Source organism: Phyllopteryx taeniolatus, chromosome 6, assembly GCF_024500385.1.
Source record: "Phyllopteryx taeniolatus isolate TA_2022b chromosome 6, UOR_Ptae_1.2, whole genome shotgun sequence".
NCBI lineage: Eukaryota > Metazoa > Chordata > Actinopteri > Syngnathiformes > Syngnathidae > Phyllopteryx > Phyllopteryx taeniolatus.
In genome coordinates this window covers 11,707,272-11,721,718 of record NC_084507.1, presented here as the reverse complement: position 1 = coordinate 11,721,718, position 14,447 = coordinate 11,707,272, and the positions used below count along the sequence as shown (strand labels likewise).

Here is a 14,447-nt window from a genome sequence, read left to right as displayed (position 1 = left end):
AAAAAAAAAGTTGCCAGTTTGAAGTCGTCCCCACATTTCATGTCAAACAACAACAACTGCTTTCAACAATGGGGGTCGCGGGTCTTAATAATTATGATAATAAATTACAAAATATTCTAGTGTGTGGATTTTAACGCCATCTGTGTGTGCGTGTGTGTGAAAACAGTCAGCTTTGTCCAAACAATGGCGACAAAACTCTGCAGTTTGCAATGGCTGTACACGATGACGTAATTACATCCTGTTCCATGACGAAAAGTGAAAAAAATGTCATCATCGGCGAGCAGGCCTCCTGCGATTGGCCGATCCGGACTGTCAATATTGCAAAACGACTGTGCGTCACTTCCGTTGTCAGGTGGCGCTGTCGCTGTGGAAAGATGCGATCAGCCAGGAGACACCAGCCGCATTTTCTTCTTCCTTTTCTTCCTTAATTGCTCCTTTTTCGGCGACCAGAAGGAGGCTACAAGCGGCCACCCGACTCGCGGTGGTCCGTCCGGAGCCGTCGACAAACAGAGGAAAGAAAAATGTCGACGTTGTGAGGGCGGAGGACGACGGGAGACTTTTTTTTTTTTTTTTTTTTTTTTTTTTTTTTTTTTTTTTTAACCCGGCGGCGGCGGTGGTTTGAGCTCGAGGTGAGCTAGCGAGTTAGCTTGGTGCTAGCCAGCTGGAACATTTCCTACTTTGTTTAAATGGCCTCTCCCCCTGACTTGACGCTCGCCAATCGAATCTATCCGAAGCTCGAAAAATGGATAAAACATACGAAATTAGCACTCGTTTTACTCTTAAGTAGTTTGCACAGAAAACTTGGTAGTGTAGCGTGCCCTCTTTGTGTGTGTGTTTGGCTGGTGTGGAGGTTCCAACCTAAAGGAATTTAAACTTTTATTCAACCCGATTGTTATTAAAACGTCAGCTGATCTTTATTTTTATTATTACATGTGTCTTTAAGCCCAACCATGGTACGACACAATGGTAATGGGGCAGAAGTGCATGGTAAAACCACTCTGTATCAAGCGATTGTTGCGGGTCAAACATTCATGGGACACTTCATTAGACAGTTACACTATCCATTTATGATCCATAAACCAATAAAGCTGATAAAAACATGTCCCTATTATATTTATGTTGTGTATACTTAAGGAGTGCTCCCTTACAGGAGTGTTTTCCAAACCTTTATTGAGCAAATTCACCTAAAGTCAACCAGAGGGGAGTAAATGTAAAAGTAAAAAAACATTGCCCCCCCCCCAAAAAAAAAGAAAAACTAGTTCATTGGTAAATCACCAGCGCAGTCACCTTAGGTGTATCTCAATAAACTAGTATACTGTAGGAGAGTTCATTGTATTTCAGCATTGCAATTCCAAAAGTGAAACACAAGCAAATACTTTTCAGAAGGCCATTTTCAACCTTATTTCCATATTGAAATAGTTTTGACTGTTTCTTATGTAAGGTTTCTAATTTATCAGAGATGGTACAATGTGTTTACATTAGCTGTCAGCTAAAATCATCAAAATAATAACTGAATAAAGTACTCTGTGTAATGAATCTATGAGTTTTTGAAATGAGCTATAGAAATACATGTTTTTTTTAATAATTTTTTTTTTTTTAGATGCACCTGTATTTCACCCTTATACAGGTGACCACTCACTTGTTATTTCTCTGTGAAGGTGGCTTAGTTAGGTTTTCTTGAGCTGCATATACCGTTTCTCTTCCTTGGATTAGCATCAATTGGTCTCTGAGGTCTCTGGAATTCGGACCAGACTTTGGTGGGCTCAACCAGTTTCATGGGCTCCCAACCACCCTGCTTCCCTCTTAAGTACTTCGTGAAAAAACGAATTAAGTACCAAGTTACTGGTCAGTAATTTCCGATGTATTATTTGTTTAATAAGAGCAGGAAAATCAGTCAAAAAGACAAGCAATTTCGGATGTCCCGATCCAACTTTTTCACTTCCGATCCGATACATATATTGCAGCCTTGATTTTTGCCTGATACCGATATCGATCCGATCTCAGCAATAATCATGCATAAAATACTTATTTTGTAGTATGGAATTTTAGAAAATGCGCGATTAAGTAATATTACTGAAACAGAAAACAATAATCAGCAACAGTGGGGATGAGAAAAACTGACCCATTTGTTATTAACCAATGGGTTACATAAAGTTACTGCTGTGCACGTCCCGACCTCTTAGGAGCAGTGTGGTGCACGCAATGAGATACAAACTTGCAGTAATAAAGTAAAGTGACGATCAAATATTATTATAACTCATTTTTCACAGAGTTTGAAGAATATATGCCAGAGCGTATTGTAATATTGCCTATTTGTATGTGTTTATACACCGTTTACGTTCCAATATTCATAATTTTGAGAGATATGTGCCTCAAGTTTGATGCTAATTTCGTTAGCTCGTCAATGGTGTTTTTCATTCATTGTGTTTTAGCTTTGAGCTAGCGATTTTTGTGAACATAAACGAAAGAAACTATGTCTGTGATATATTTGAACATTCAATAGGTGTAATTATTTTATGTCTAAGTTTTACAGTGGACTTCAATTGGAGTGTAAATAAATGACTTTAAGCAAGCAACATTCACTTTTACTCCTTGCTACTATTTTAGCACTTTAGCGACCCGTAGTTTTGATCACGTGGGCTCTGCATGCCATCCAGGTGCTGCTGGATAGAAGTGCTGGAGTGGAGCATGGAATGGACTGCTTGTATAAGAGTGGTCAAATCGGAGATTTTAGCACCTGTCCGATCAGATCCTTGTTTTTTTGGCTGACAACAGACCTATTTCTGATCTCAAAGATCTGCTCGGGACACCCCTACAAGCAGTAGTCTTAAAGTAACTTTCCTTGTTTACACGACAATAGACTCACTTTTTCATTGTTTGAAATCTTTCTGATTGGTGTTTACAACTGCCACTACATTTAATCATAGCTGTATTACTGACGTGGAACATGTGCAAATCAATGTAAACATCACATGATTTATCAAGATGGAAGTCAGTTGTCTATTTAGGACAGTAATTGCGATTGTTTTTACACTTTTATTAAAGAACCCGCTTGATTAAAAGCAAGTTTCAAATAGTTAAAAAGAAGCTTCCCATCGCAGATTAGCTCTGTTTAGAAGATGCCATATTTCCAAGTGCATAAACGACGACATTACTGCACATTTACGTCAAGACAGAGCATTAGCAGACTTTTGATCGGTTTGGGGAAAGGAATATTCTTCTCACCTGATTCTAATTGGAATATAAGACTCCATGTAAACCTGACTATTGGTAGCTGAACAAAGGTACATTATTTGTAGTAAATGAATAATGATTTTCGGACCATCTTTGCGAAATCGTATAATTTCACACACAGTGGTTGGGAATCACTGCTTCACAGCAACTTGAGCTGGTGCAGGTCTATCTAATGTGGCTGGACTGTAGATTAGCCTTTTAAAGTAGCGAAAGGCTAATTTTAACTGGTGGGAAAGCGACACCAACCAAATGCAACGGGAAATTTGATGCACCAAGCGTGATTGTTATTATTAGACCCCTTTCAAGTGAGACATCCTTAAAAAACTGGAGCCACAACAGTTATTCTGTGTGACTTTTAAATGGAGTACATGACTTAAGTGCCAGGGTCTAGTATAAAATAGTTTGGACAGCGACAATTGCTTTCGGAAAAAAACAAGGCGGGAGACGTGAGCGTGGGGTGTTTAGGCTTCACAACCCAGTGCGGAATCTGCTTATACACAGGTGTCAAACTGTTACTGGGGTGATTCTACCTCTGAAGATGGAAAATTGTCAGAGTGATTCTGTCCACCAGTATTTCTGGTCGGACAGCATCGACGTTCAGCACAACAGGGTAGGAGAAGTGCATGTCTGATGTTAAACTTCCCACTCATGTCTCGGCAGTGCAGAATTCCCTTACACACATGCGTCATACCGCTTCTGTTTTGACTAGGGTTGGGAACGCTAAACCGATGCGACCAGGTATCCCTTCGTAAAGGCGAGAGATGGGACTGTATCGGTAGTAGAAAAGACTATCGATACAAAATGCGCCAGGAACCCTTAGGTACATCGGTTGTAGGGCTGTGGACCGGATGTTGCGAGGCTAGGAATCGATTGCCTGAAGGTTATGGTTTTCATCTTGTAAAACAAGCGAGAGCAGTCTCACGCTGCGCTCCGCAGGTAACGTTATGTTTACAACCAAACACAGCAGTGGTGGATGCTAGCGACACTACTAGTTTAACTATATTTCTCTGTATCGTCACAATTTCAACATCGAATAGCTTTTCAGTAGTTAAGCTACTTTCATGGTCACAGCGATAGTAAAGTAGCGTTCCCCAAGGAGTTATAAACATTGAATGTAACGTTACGTACTTTATCTCAAGTCCGCCGTTGACATCGGGGCCGGCGGCGGAATGTGTGCTGCAGAAGTTAAACAATATGGCAAAGGTAGGTACAGCTCGGCAATTTCCTTGGGCTGTATAACTCAGCAAAGTAATGCTTCTTCTCGAGGCCTCGCGGCATACTTTTACGTTCTTGTTGGTACTGTGCTGTCTAAAAAGACTACCAAGAGGACACACAGCCAGCTATATCCCAAAGCTGACACAACAATCACCAATTGAGCTAAGCTAGTCATCACGACTTAAAAGTTAAAAAAAAGTCACCCAGTAGTCGGCAAGGAGCAAAAAAAAAAACAGGCAGTGCGTGTGTGCAGTGGCGGTCCTAGCTTGAATGGCACGGTGTGCAAGACCCCCCCCCCCTCCCCCATGGCTCTTTAACTCATTCACTGCCAGCCGTTTCCTGAGCAGGGAACCCCTAGACTGCCAGGCCTTTTCGAGCAATTTCAATGATTTTTCAAGCCCCACAGAATATTATGTACTATGACGATCTAAACACCAAAACTACCAAATGAAAGAAAAAGTTTGTCTCTAGCTTATACCTTTCTTTAGTAATCAACAGTCAAATATAGGCTACTTTCAGCCAAATTGGTTTCTGGAAGAAAAAAAAAGAGAGAACAGCCTTTTTGTGAAAGCAAACACATCAACCAGAACAATGACTTTGACACCATTATTTTTTTTCCTTCGTTAAAATCTCAAACATCTGAACATAAAACAACACTGAGAAAGTACTTTTGACAGAAAAATAATTAATTTACAAGTATAACTATGTACAGAATTTACATTAGACAAAAATGCATGAACAAATGGGCCTCCCACCCTTGCACTTTTTTCCTCCAAATTCTCTTCCTCTACAGTTTGCTCAATAGTCCAGGTTTTTATTACCTTGCGCATAAAATCTAGCAAAGTTTTATCCACACATGGATTTTATTCTTCTGTTGGCAGTGAATGTGTGGTTGTCATTCTCCTTGAAACCAGTCACTACTTCTGCTCGAAGCACAAACTGTGCATTTTAGAAATATAACTATTCTTATAAAAATACATTGTTGAATTTGCTGTCATGGGACGTGTCTTCTCTCTTTTCCGCCATTATGTTTGTCTCTTCTCATTGTCTGTTACACCCCGCCGGCCCGCCCCCTCCTTATTCTTCATGTTCTTTAATCTGAGGAAGGGACATTCACCTTAAGGCATTGTTGCCCTCTACAGGGTGCCAATCCTCATTGCAGTTATCCAGAGGCTTGACGATCACACATAAACTGCAAAAGACCCTTCCCCACCCATCCCTGTTAACAAACGCCATTGACGTCTTTAGATGGGATTGGCAGGGAATAGATGGATTCTTAACGACGTCTTTGGACGGCATTGGCAGGGAATTAGTTAAATATGGTTTGTGCGGAGTTTGAGAAGAGAAAATCTTCAAATTAATTATGTTCTGTTTAAATCATTAATTACATATTTTGAAAAAAGAATGTGTGTGTGCGCGCACACACACACACATACATACATATATATACAAACAGACGGCAATTTATGGTGCTATGATTGACTTTCCACTTACGTATTATGGCCGCAACCGTGCTGACTGGAACGTGTGGGTGCGGTTTATCCAAGGCAGCAACATAGGGTGGAAAAAGGCCAAGAAATTATGGCTTTTATAAGCACTGTAATGTGTGACCTTGTATCCCCTGGCCAGTCAAGGACATTGTCAATGTCGTGTCAGTTTCTGCAGACATTGGTCTTCATTTTGTTTTAGGTTCAAGAAGTTGCCGTGCATTAATTCTTGATTTATAAAAAAAAAAAAAAAAAAAACGGCATGTGTTTGCATGGAGAGGTCCTGTGTGCGGATCTAGTTGGACAACTTATGTGCTCATTTGATTCTATATAAAGGAGCCGGCGTGTCCCGTGGGCACCGGCATCACGCCTCTCTCTCTGTCACTCTCTTGACCCGTCTATCTCCGGCTTTCGCTGCGACATGATCTTCAAGGCTTGTTTGTGTTATATGTGGGAAAAGGTATCGCCGGATGTCGTCACCACGCTGATGTCATCTAGGTCGGCGCGCATTCGGCAGCGGTGATGACCTTTTGCTTTTTACATGTCAGGAAGGGGGGTTGTCTGGTATTTAGTAGCTACATGCGTTGCCTCAAGGGAACTATTGCCTTGTTGTTGTGTGGTAACTCCTCCCAGTGAATCATTTACACTGCTCTAAGGTGCATGGTTGATAATACAGGTATATGCCCAAAAATTAGAATATTGAGGGAAAGTCCATTTATTTCATTTTTGTTTCAAAAAGTGAAACTTGTATGTTAGTTCACCACACACAGTGAAATATTTCAAGCCTTGTTTTGTTTAATTTTTGATTATGGCAGAAAGACAAAAAAAATATCGTTTAAAGCTCTATAGTCTTGATACCAAATGTTTTAATAATTATATTAGGGGTGGACCGGTTCACAAAATCCATGGTTCTGTTCATATCTCGGATTTGTGCTCACGGTTTTCGGTTCGGTTTCGGTACACGTTGACTCTTAGGAACATCAATTATTCTTGTATAATTTTTTTTTACATTTCCTTTTTTTAAATATACTGAAAATATAAACAGCATTATACATTTTTATTTTTGTTTTAATTATTTTTGAAATTATTAATCAATAGATTTCATGCTGTGAGTACAACTTTTTTTAATTAATCAAAAATATATATTTGCTGTTCTATCTATGTCAGCAGCATATAGTGACAGCCAGAACAATTAAATGCGCTTCCATTGGATGAGAAAAGGTACAATAGAGCTGTGTATCCACCTGTTGCATCCATATAACAGAATAAGTCATGGCTTTCTGCATATATATTAGGTTTGTGTTCAATTAAACAACTTTAATACTTTTTGTGATATTTTCTGTTTGGTGGTTTACCGTAGGCGGCACGGTGGCCGACTGGTTAGAGCGTCAGCCTCACAGTTCTGAGGTGCGGGGTTCAATCCCCGTCCCCGCCTGTTTGGAGTTTGCATGTTCTCCCCGTGCCTGCGTGGGTTTTCTCCGGGCACTCCGGTTTCCTCCCACATCCCAAAAACATGCATTAATTGGAGACTCTAAATTGCCCGTAGGCATGACTGTGAGTGTGAATGGTTGTTTGTTTCTATGTGCCCTGCGATTGGCTGGCAACCAGTTCAGGGTGTACCCCGCCTCCTGCCCGATGACACCTGGGATAGGCTCCAGCACGCCCGCGACCCTAGTGAGGAGAAGCGGCTCAGAAAATGGATGGATGGATGGTTTACCGTAACGTTTTTCCAATGTAAAACAGGTTGGAAAACACTGGTCTAAATCTTCTAAATAAATCTCCTCAATAAAAGTTAAGTTATTAAATAAGTCTTCTATAACATAGACTGACGTTTCATAATTCATGTCCAATAGTGTAGTAATAGGAGTGATTATATTATCTATCTAATGTAAATCATACGTGAATGAACTCAGCTCATGCATGAAGTTCACTCAAAAACTTTCGTCTCATCTTCTTGGCTTGGAACACCACTTCAATCAGACTTAAATTAAAATGAATAAGATGGGCTTCAACTGCAGACCTTCAGCTTTAATTTGAGGGTATTTACATCCACATTGGTTAAACGGTGTAAGAATTATAACAGTCTGTGTATATCTACCACTTTTATGCCTACTACTTTTTATGTGGGCTGGCGAGCTGCATGCTAGCATCACGTATCCTCGGGTCGCTGAAGTAGGTCTGACGCATATCTCTCAATACTAAATTAGGACACACAAACGTATATATCATTGGTGGTTTGTTTCAGCACTATATATTTTCTAGGAAATGTGCCAAAACTTATTTTTCCGACACTACAATGTTGCCCGGGAGCCAAATAAATGCTAAAAACAAGTGTCTATGCGACAAACTTAAAGGTATTGGGAAATGTAGTTTTTTAAAATAAAAGATCACAACCCATTGACAGCGCCACAAACAGGGATTGTTACCCAGAGTTTAACACTGGCACAGCTCGATCCACGCAGCGACTTCGTTTAAAACTTCAGCTGCTCGGCGGACCGGTGTCTGCTCCGTCCAAAACTCCACAGCCTTGCTCCACGTATAGCACACAACAGAGATACTTAAGGGAAAGATAACTGTTTATTATGTTTGCTAGCCTGCAAGGTAACCAGCTAGCAAGCTAAAGAGCTCGCTCCACCGCGGCGACATCATTTAAAACGTCAGCGACGTTTGTGTTGGTCCCCAATTAACACACACACGGGAAAGTTGACTGTTTATTAAGCATAACCTCAGCGGCACAAATTATTCAGCCAGTAGTTGACTGCAGCGAACATATTTGGTCAACAGGTGAAGGGCTCGTCTCCAGCCCCTTCAGCGGACAAACCACACAGTCCTGCAGCTCGAGCATGGGCCTTAGTTTTCATGATTTCAGAGGCATAAAAAAAACTGTGATATTATCATTCATTGTGATTTATTTATTTTTTGGGGAAAATATATCGTCCTAAAAGATTTATCGTGAGAGGCCTAGCGCCCATATCACTCACCAGGACAGGCCGCACCTTTTAAAGCCATACACACTCAGTCACATACTATAGTAGAATGTGAGGATGCTGATGCCAGGTGGACAAAAACAAGACATATCTTTGGTGTACACAGGAAATTGCCTATTCTAATAACTTTTGTAGTCTAAAAATAAAAAAAACAGGATGTAAAGAGTTATGATTTCCTGTCTTGTTTTTGTTTTGTTTTGTTTTTCACGCTCAAGTAGACGAGATGGCCTCTTCGTCAGCGTGAGTTAGTGTCATGGGCGGCTTGCGCCATCGAGGCCGTCTGTCAGAAAGCCTCGGCTCATCAGACTCACTGGGTGATGACTAGCGGGGATGGAGACAGATGGGCGAGAGACACGACGTCTGGGATCACACACAAAAAAAAAAAGCCTCATGGGAGTGAGAATTTGCAGTGGCTGCCAACTGTCCTGCCTGCGCTCTGGCCCAAAATGCCTAATGGCGAGTGGTGCACGATCGGTTGTTTCTTTTGATAAGAGGAGAACATGGCTAACATGATTACAAAATCAAACAGGTTAGTTTGTCTCCCTTTGGCTTGCAAAGTTCTCTGCATGCTGATAAATATTTTCTTTATTTACAATCTTTGGATTCTACTCACGTGAGTCACTCTTCCTCCATACCATGACTTTTCATCAAATTACTGTATACAGTGAACCCCCATTTATCGGGTGTGAGTTCCAGACCTGCAATAAGTGAACATACATGACATAGAGAGACCAAATAAAAAAAAAATTTAATATACAGTGCCATACCCCTTCACTTTTTCCATATTTTGCTATGTTACAGACTTATTCTAAAGCTGATTTGAGTATATTTTCTTTTAAAAAGATCAACATAATATATCCCATAATGACAAAGTAAAAACACATTTTCAGACAGTTGTGCAAATGTATTTAAAATGTAAACATTTGAACATAATTGGTACAGAAGTATTCACACCCTTGGCTTAATATTTTCAATCGCAGCCTCGTCTTCTTGGGTATGTTTGTACGAGCTTAGCACACCTGTTTTGGGGCATTTTCTCTCATTCTTCTCTGTAGATCCTCTCAAGGTAAGTCAGGTTGGATGGGCAGTGTCGGTGGACAGCCATTTTTAGGTCTTTCCAGAGATGTTCAATTGGATTCAAGTCTGGGCTCTGGCTGGGCCACTCGAGAACATTTACAGGCTGCTCCTGAACCCACTCCTTTGTTATCTTGGCTGTGTGCTTTGGGTCATTGTCGTGTTGGAAAGGGAATTGACGCCCTAGTCTGAGTTCCAGAGCACTCTGGGGGAAGTTCTTTTGAAAAATTTCTCTATATTTGGCAGCTGTCATCTTACCCAATATGCTGCCACCACCATGCTTCACAGTTGTGATGGTGATAGCGAGGTGATGAGAAGTGCCTCTTCTTCCAGATATGATTCTTCCAATTCAGGCTCAAAAGTTCTATTTTGGTTTCATCAGACCAGAGAATTTTGTTTCTGCAGGTCAGAGAATACTTAAGGTGCCTTTTGGCAAAGGGTTGTGCCTTTTAGTGAGAAGTGACTTCGGTCTGGCCAGGCTACTATAAAGGCCTGATTGGTGGAGTGCATTAGCAATGGATGACCTTCTGGATGGTTTTCCTATCTCCACAAGGGAACACTGGAGCTCTACCTGAGTGACCATAGGGTTCTTGTTCACCTCTCTGACCAAGGCCCTTCTTCCCCGGTTGCTCAGCTTGGTCGGACGGCCAGATCTAGGAAGAGTCCTGGTGGTTCCAAACTTCTTCCATGTCAGAATAATCGAGACGACAGTGCTTTTTGGAACCGTCAATGCTGCTGGAATTCTTTTGTATCCTTCCCCAGATTTGTGCCTTGACACAATCCAATCTCGGAGGTCTGCAGACAGTTCTTTTGACTTCATTACTTGGTTTCTTCTCTGATATGCACTTCCAAAAATGAGACCTTAAATAGACAGGTGTGTGCCATTCCAAAGGATGTTCAGTCAACTGAATTTACCACAGGTGGAATCCGTTCAAGTTGTAGAATCATCTCAAGGATAATCAGTGGAAATCAGATGCACCTGAACTTAAGTTTGAGTGTCATAGCAAAGGGTGGGAATATTTATGTACCCATTATGTTTGAATGTTTACATTTTTCATAAATTTTCACAAATGTCTGAAAATGTTTTTTTGTTTGTTTTTCATTGTGGGATTTTTTATTTATTTTTAAAAAAAATTTAAAAACATATACTCAAATCAGCTTTAGAATAAGTCTGTTACATAGCAAAATGTGGAAAACGTGAAGGAGTGTGAATACTTTCTGGTGGCACTGTAGTTTTACTCCTCCACATGCTACCAACACATTTAAACTCAAAACACTCTTTTTAAACACAACATTTGGGTGCGACTTATTATTTTACTAATTGATTAATTTGTCCATTATTTTTTTCGGTTATTCGATTAATTGGATTGTTTTTTTAATTTTTTTAAATTTTATTTCCAACACTTTATTCAAGAGCAGGACATTATTGCAAATTGACAGTGCAGAACATGCACAAACATAAATTATGATTCAGTTACTGATTTTGTCCATAACGTAAAAAATTGCAAAAAGGTTAAGTGTATACCAAAATAAAATATGTTTGCAAATGTCTTATTTTCATTAAACACAAAGATAATCAGTCTGCTGTCATGATGGACTACAGAAATCAGTATTTAGTGTTGAGCGGCTGAAATTCTGAGGATTTTAAGTTAAACAATGTCTCTGAATGATTAATCGATTATCAAAATATTTGTTGATTAATTTGATAATTGATTGTCATTTAATTGTGGCACCGACACTTTCCACCAATAGATACGTGGTATATAAACACCCATGCTCACTTTATGAGAAGATTCAGTTTTCCCAAGTCATGGACAAGCTTTCCCCCCCCCAAACCCCCCCACTTCACACACACACACACGCACCCATTTGCCTTTTGTTATGCTTTAAACCTTCCAGAGCTGGTTTGACATGCACGTCACATGTTCAGGGGCGCATTTCGTCCTCTTTGGTGGTGTCATCACCTGAGCATTGAATAGCATATCTCCGTCCACCGGCGCTGGAAGTCAAAAGCAGTGAGTCATCGCGCTCCTCCGGCTCTGGGAATTACTTACTTCCCGTTACGGGAAGCCGGCGCGCTTTCATGGCGTAGGAACGTGCTTCGTTTTTGTGTCGTGTCACACTGTTGCTGGCTTCACTGGCATAGTCCAGTGCATTGTCAGCCTTGTTGCTACATGTATGTCACGTCACAGGGAGGTCTGTGCAGATAAGTTGGCAGATATTCAGATAAAATACAGGAAAAAGCTGAGAGACAAATTAAACAAGGGACCTCTGCTTGTGTGTGTTTTCCATGCGAATTGGTAGGTTGTTTGTCAGCGGGGGGTCGAAGCCAGGGTGTCATCTCCGACACCGTCAGCTGTTATTGTGAATGGAGCTCTAATGGTCTCACATTGGCGCCGAGGTGTTGGTAAACGTGTGGGAGGGACATTTTAAATGGGTCGGGAGGAGCTGCCCTGTGTTTTACCTCCTTTCACTTCTCTCTACCAAGCAGAACTTCTTCTCCAAAGTCATTTGCAATGTTTATTTATAGAATGGTGTGGCAACATTCAGCTAGCGTGCTCATCCTAACGTGATTTTAAAAAAATATATATTTTTATTGTATTTATTTATTTATTTTATCCACCCCACCTCTCTCTCCTTTCCCTTCCCCGCAGAACTCCAGTATGTCCAAGCGGCGTGCATCGGAGAGAGGGGCTGGTGAGACATCAGGCAGGGGCAGCAAGCTTCAGTGTCCTGGGATATCTGGCAGCAACGCCAAGCGAGCCGGACCGTTCATCCTGGGTAAGGAATTGACTGTGTGAATTCCCAAAGCAATCGCTTCCAGTATAAATAGTATTGCTTTTTCCATACAGGCATTTTTGAAGTGTTAAATAAAACTAAAATAAAGTACTCGCCCTCAGAAGTAACTTGTGGTGTTTTTCTAAATTACTGTTGTTTAGTGTATAACTACTGTATTTACTTGGCGTATGCTAGATACAATTTGAACATTTGCACAGGTTCCTCGTTAAACAGCGGTACCGACATTTATTTTTCAAGGTCTAAAAGTGTTTTTTTTCATACAAATATTTAGTGGAATTATTAGAACTGTAAGGATACACGAAAGTTAAGACTCGATTCGTATCTCGATTACTGGGGTTGGGCTTCGTTTGAATTTGAGCGATTCCGGTTCCTTATTTCGAATCCGGTTCCAAACGATTCTTGATTCCGATTCTTTTAGGGGGCTGGGCCCAAAAAGTTTGCATGGTTTAAATAAAGGGCGTCCAAATTATGGACATCCATTTTCTTAGCAGCCCGCAGCATAGACTAAAATGAACATTTGACTCGGGGGTTCTTTATATCCAGTATCACTATCAAACCTATGAACTAAAAGGCAATGTGTATGGAACTAACCGAATTGACTTGATATTCATGAATTAATGTTTCAGCTATAAGTTAAATATAGCATTGTTAAAATCGTTATTAGGGACTGTTTTATCACGTCAAATGGTTATGTGCAAGTTTTAACTTTATCTTCCTCTTTTAAGCTTGTAGCCTTTTTTGAAGGGAACTCAGCATTTTGGCATGAAAAGCAACTTCACACGACACCGGTGTTTTTTGTTGTTGTTTTTTTAATGCATGGAACCAAATGCTATAAAACGTTGATTCCTTTCCTTACCCACCGATGAGGCACAAGGTTAGTGTTTGTGATACTGGGAGATGTTTGTCAATTTTGTCCCAATTCATTGTGATGGTGCTACGTTGATGTTTAGCTCAATGTTAAGGTTTTTTTTTTCTGTAATCGGCTCTTATGTTGTTTTGAATACTAAAATAAACGCTAAAAGCCCTCAGTGCAAAACTGCAAGCAACCATTTACCTGTCTCAATGTTGGCATAGATGTATTTTATTGTTTCACTCATCCAATTGACTGAGAGTTGACTTCACTGAAGCTCCGCACGGTGTAGGTTGAGGGTCTGAGTGCGTCAGACTCTACACATCGTGAAAGCCTCCTTTGCACAGTATAATCTTATTCCAAGTGTGGCACTGAAGTGATTGGTCATTAATTTTAACAAAGTTGAGAGACACTTTTGTTCGCCGCCGTTGGGCACAAGCATGTCTTTGTGCACGGTCTTCTTCTTTGTTGGTTTTCGCCGCTTCTTCGTTGGTTTTTGCCACTGCTTATTCGGGGCCGGAGGACTAGGCATCGAAACTGGGAACCGAAATTTTTTAATTTGAACGATTCCGGGAGAACCGGAATGTTAGTCCCGATTTCAATCATTTCTCGATTCTCGATGCCCGACCCTATCGATTACTGACCCACGGTTCGCTACATGATTAGAATTAAAAAAAAAAAAAAAATTAATAGAATTTATTATGAAAAAAAATTTGATTTGTTCAAAATATGTTATATTTTTGCATAGTTTCCCCACTTTAATGTTTAAGGTCATCAAACAAATGTAAATATAACAAGGCT

General features: G+C 40.4%; 1 protein-coding gene and 1 long non-coding RNA gene across 4 annotated transcripts in view; one reads left to right on the top strand and one right to left on the bottom strand.

Annotated features, from left to right (window-relative positions):
• The first annotated feature begins 316 nt into the window (after nucleotides 1-316).
• Nucleotides 317-14,447, top strand: part of stk40 (serine/threonine kinase 40) — a 63,500-nt gene continuing 49,369 nt past the window's right edge. The window contains exons 1-2 of one of the 3 annotated variants that reach the window (XM_061777965.1): nucleotides 317-629; nucleotides 12,652-12,778. In XM_061777965.1, coding sequence (XP_061633949.1) covers nucleotides 12,661-12,778 — 118 coding nt within the window. In that variant the 5' untranslated portion in view covers nucleotides 317-629; nucleotides 12,652-12,660. Of the gene's footprint in view, nucleotides 630-9,145; nucleotides 9,453-12,651; nucleotides 12,779-14,447 lie in introns of those variants that run through there. The other 2 variants (XM_061777962.1, XM_061777964.1) reach the window with 2 other exon arrangements.
• Nucleotides 8,851-10,083, bottom strand: LOC133480200 (uncharacterized). Its single transcript, XR_009789218.1, has 3 exons — nucleotides 9,943-10,083; nucleotides 9,537-9,621; nucleotides 8,851-9,283 (listed from the first exon to the last, which is right to left on the bottom strand). It is a non-coding gene; the product is annotated as an uncharacterized LOC133480200 (long non-coding RNA).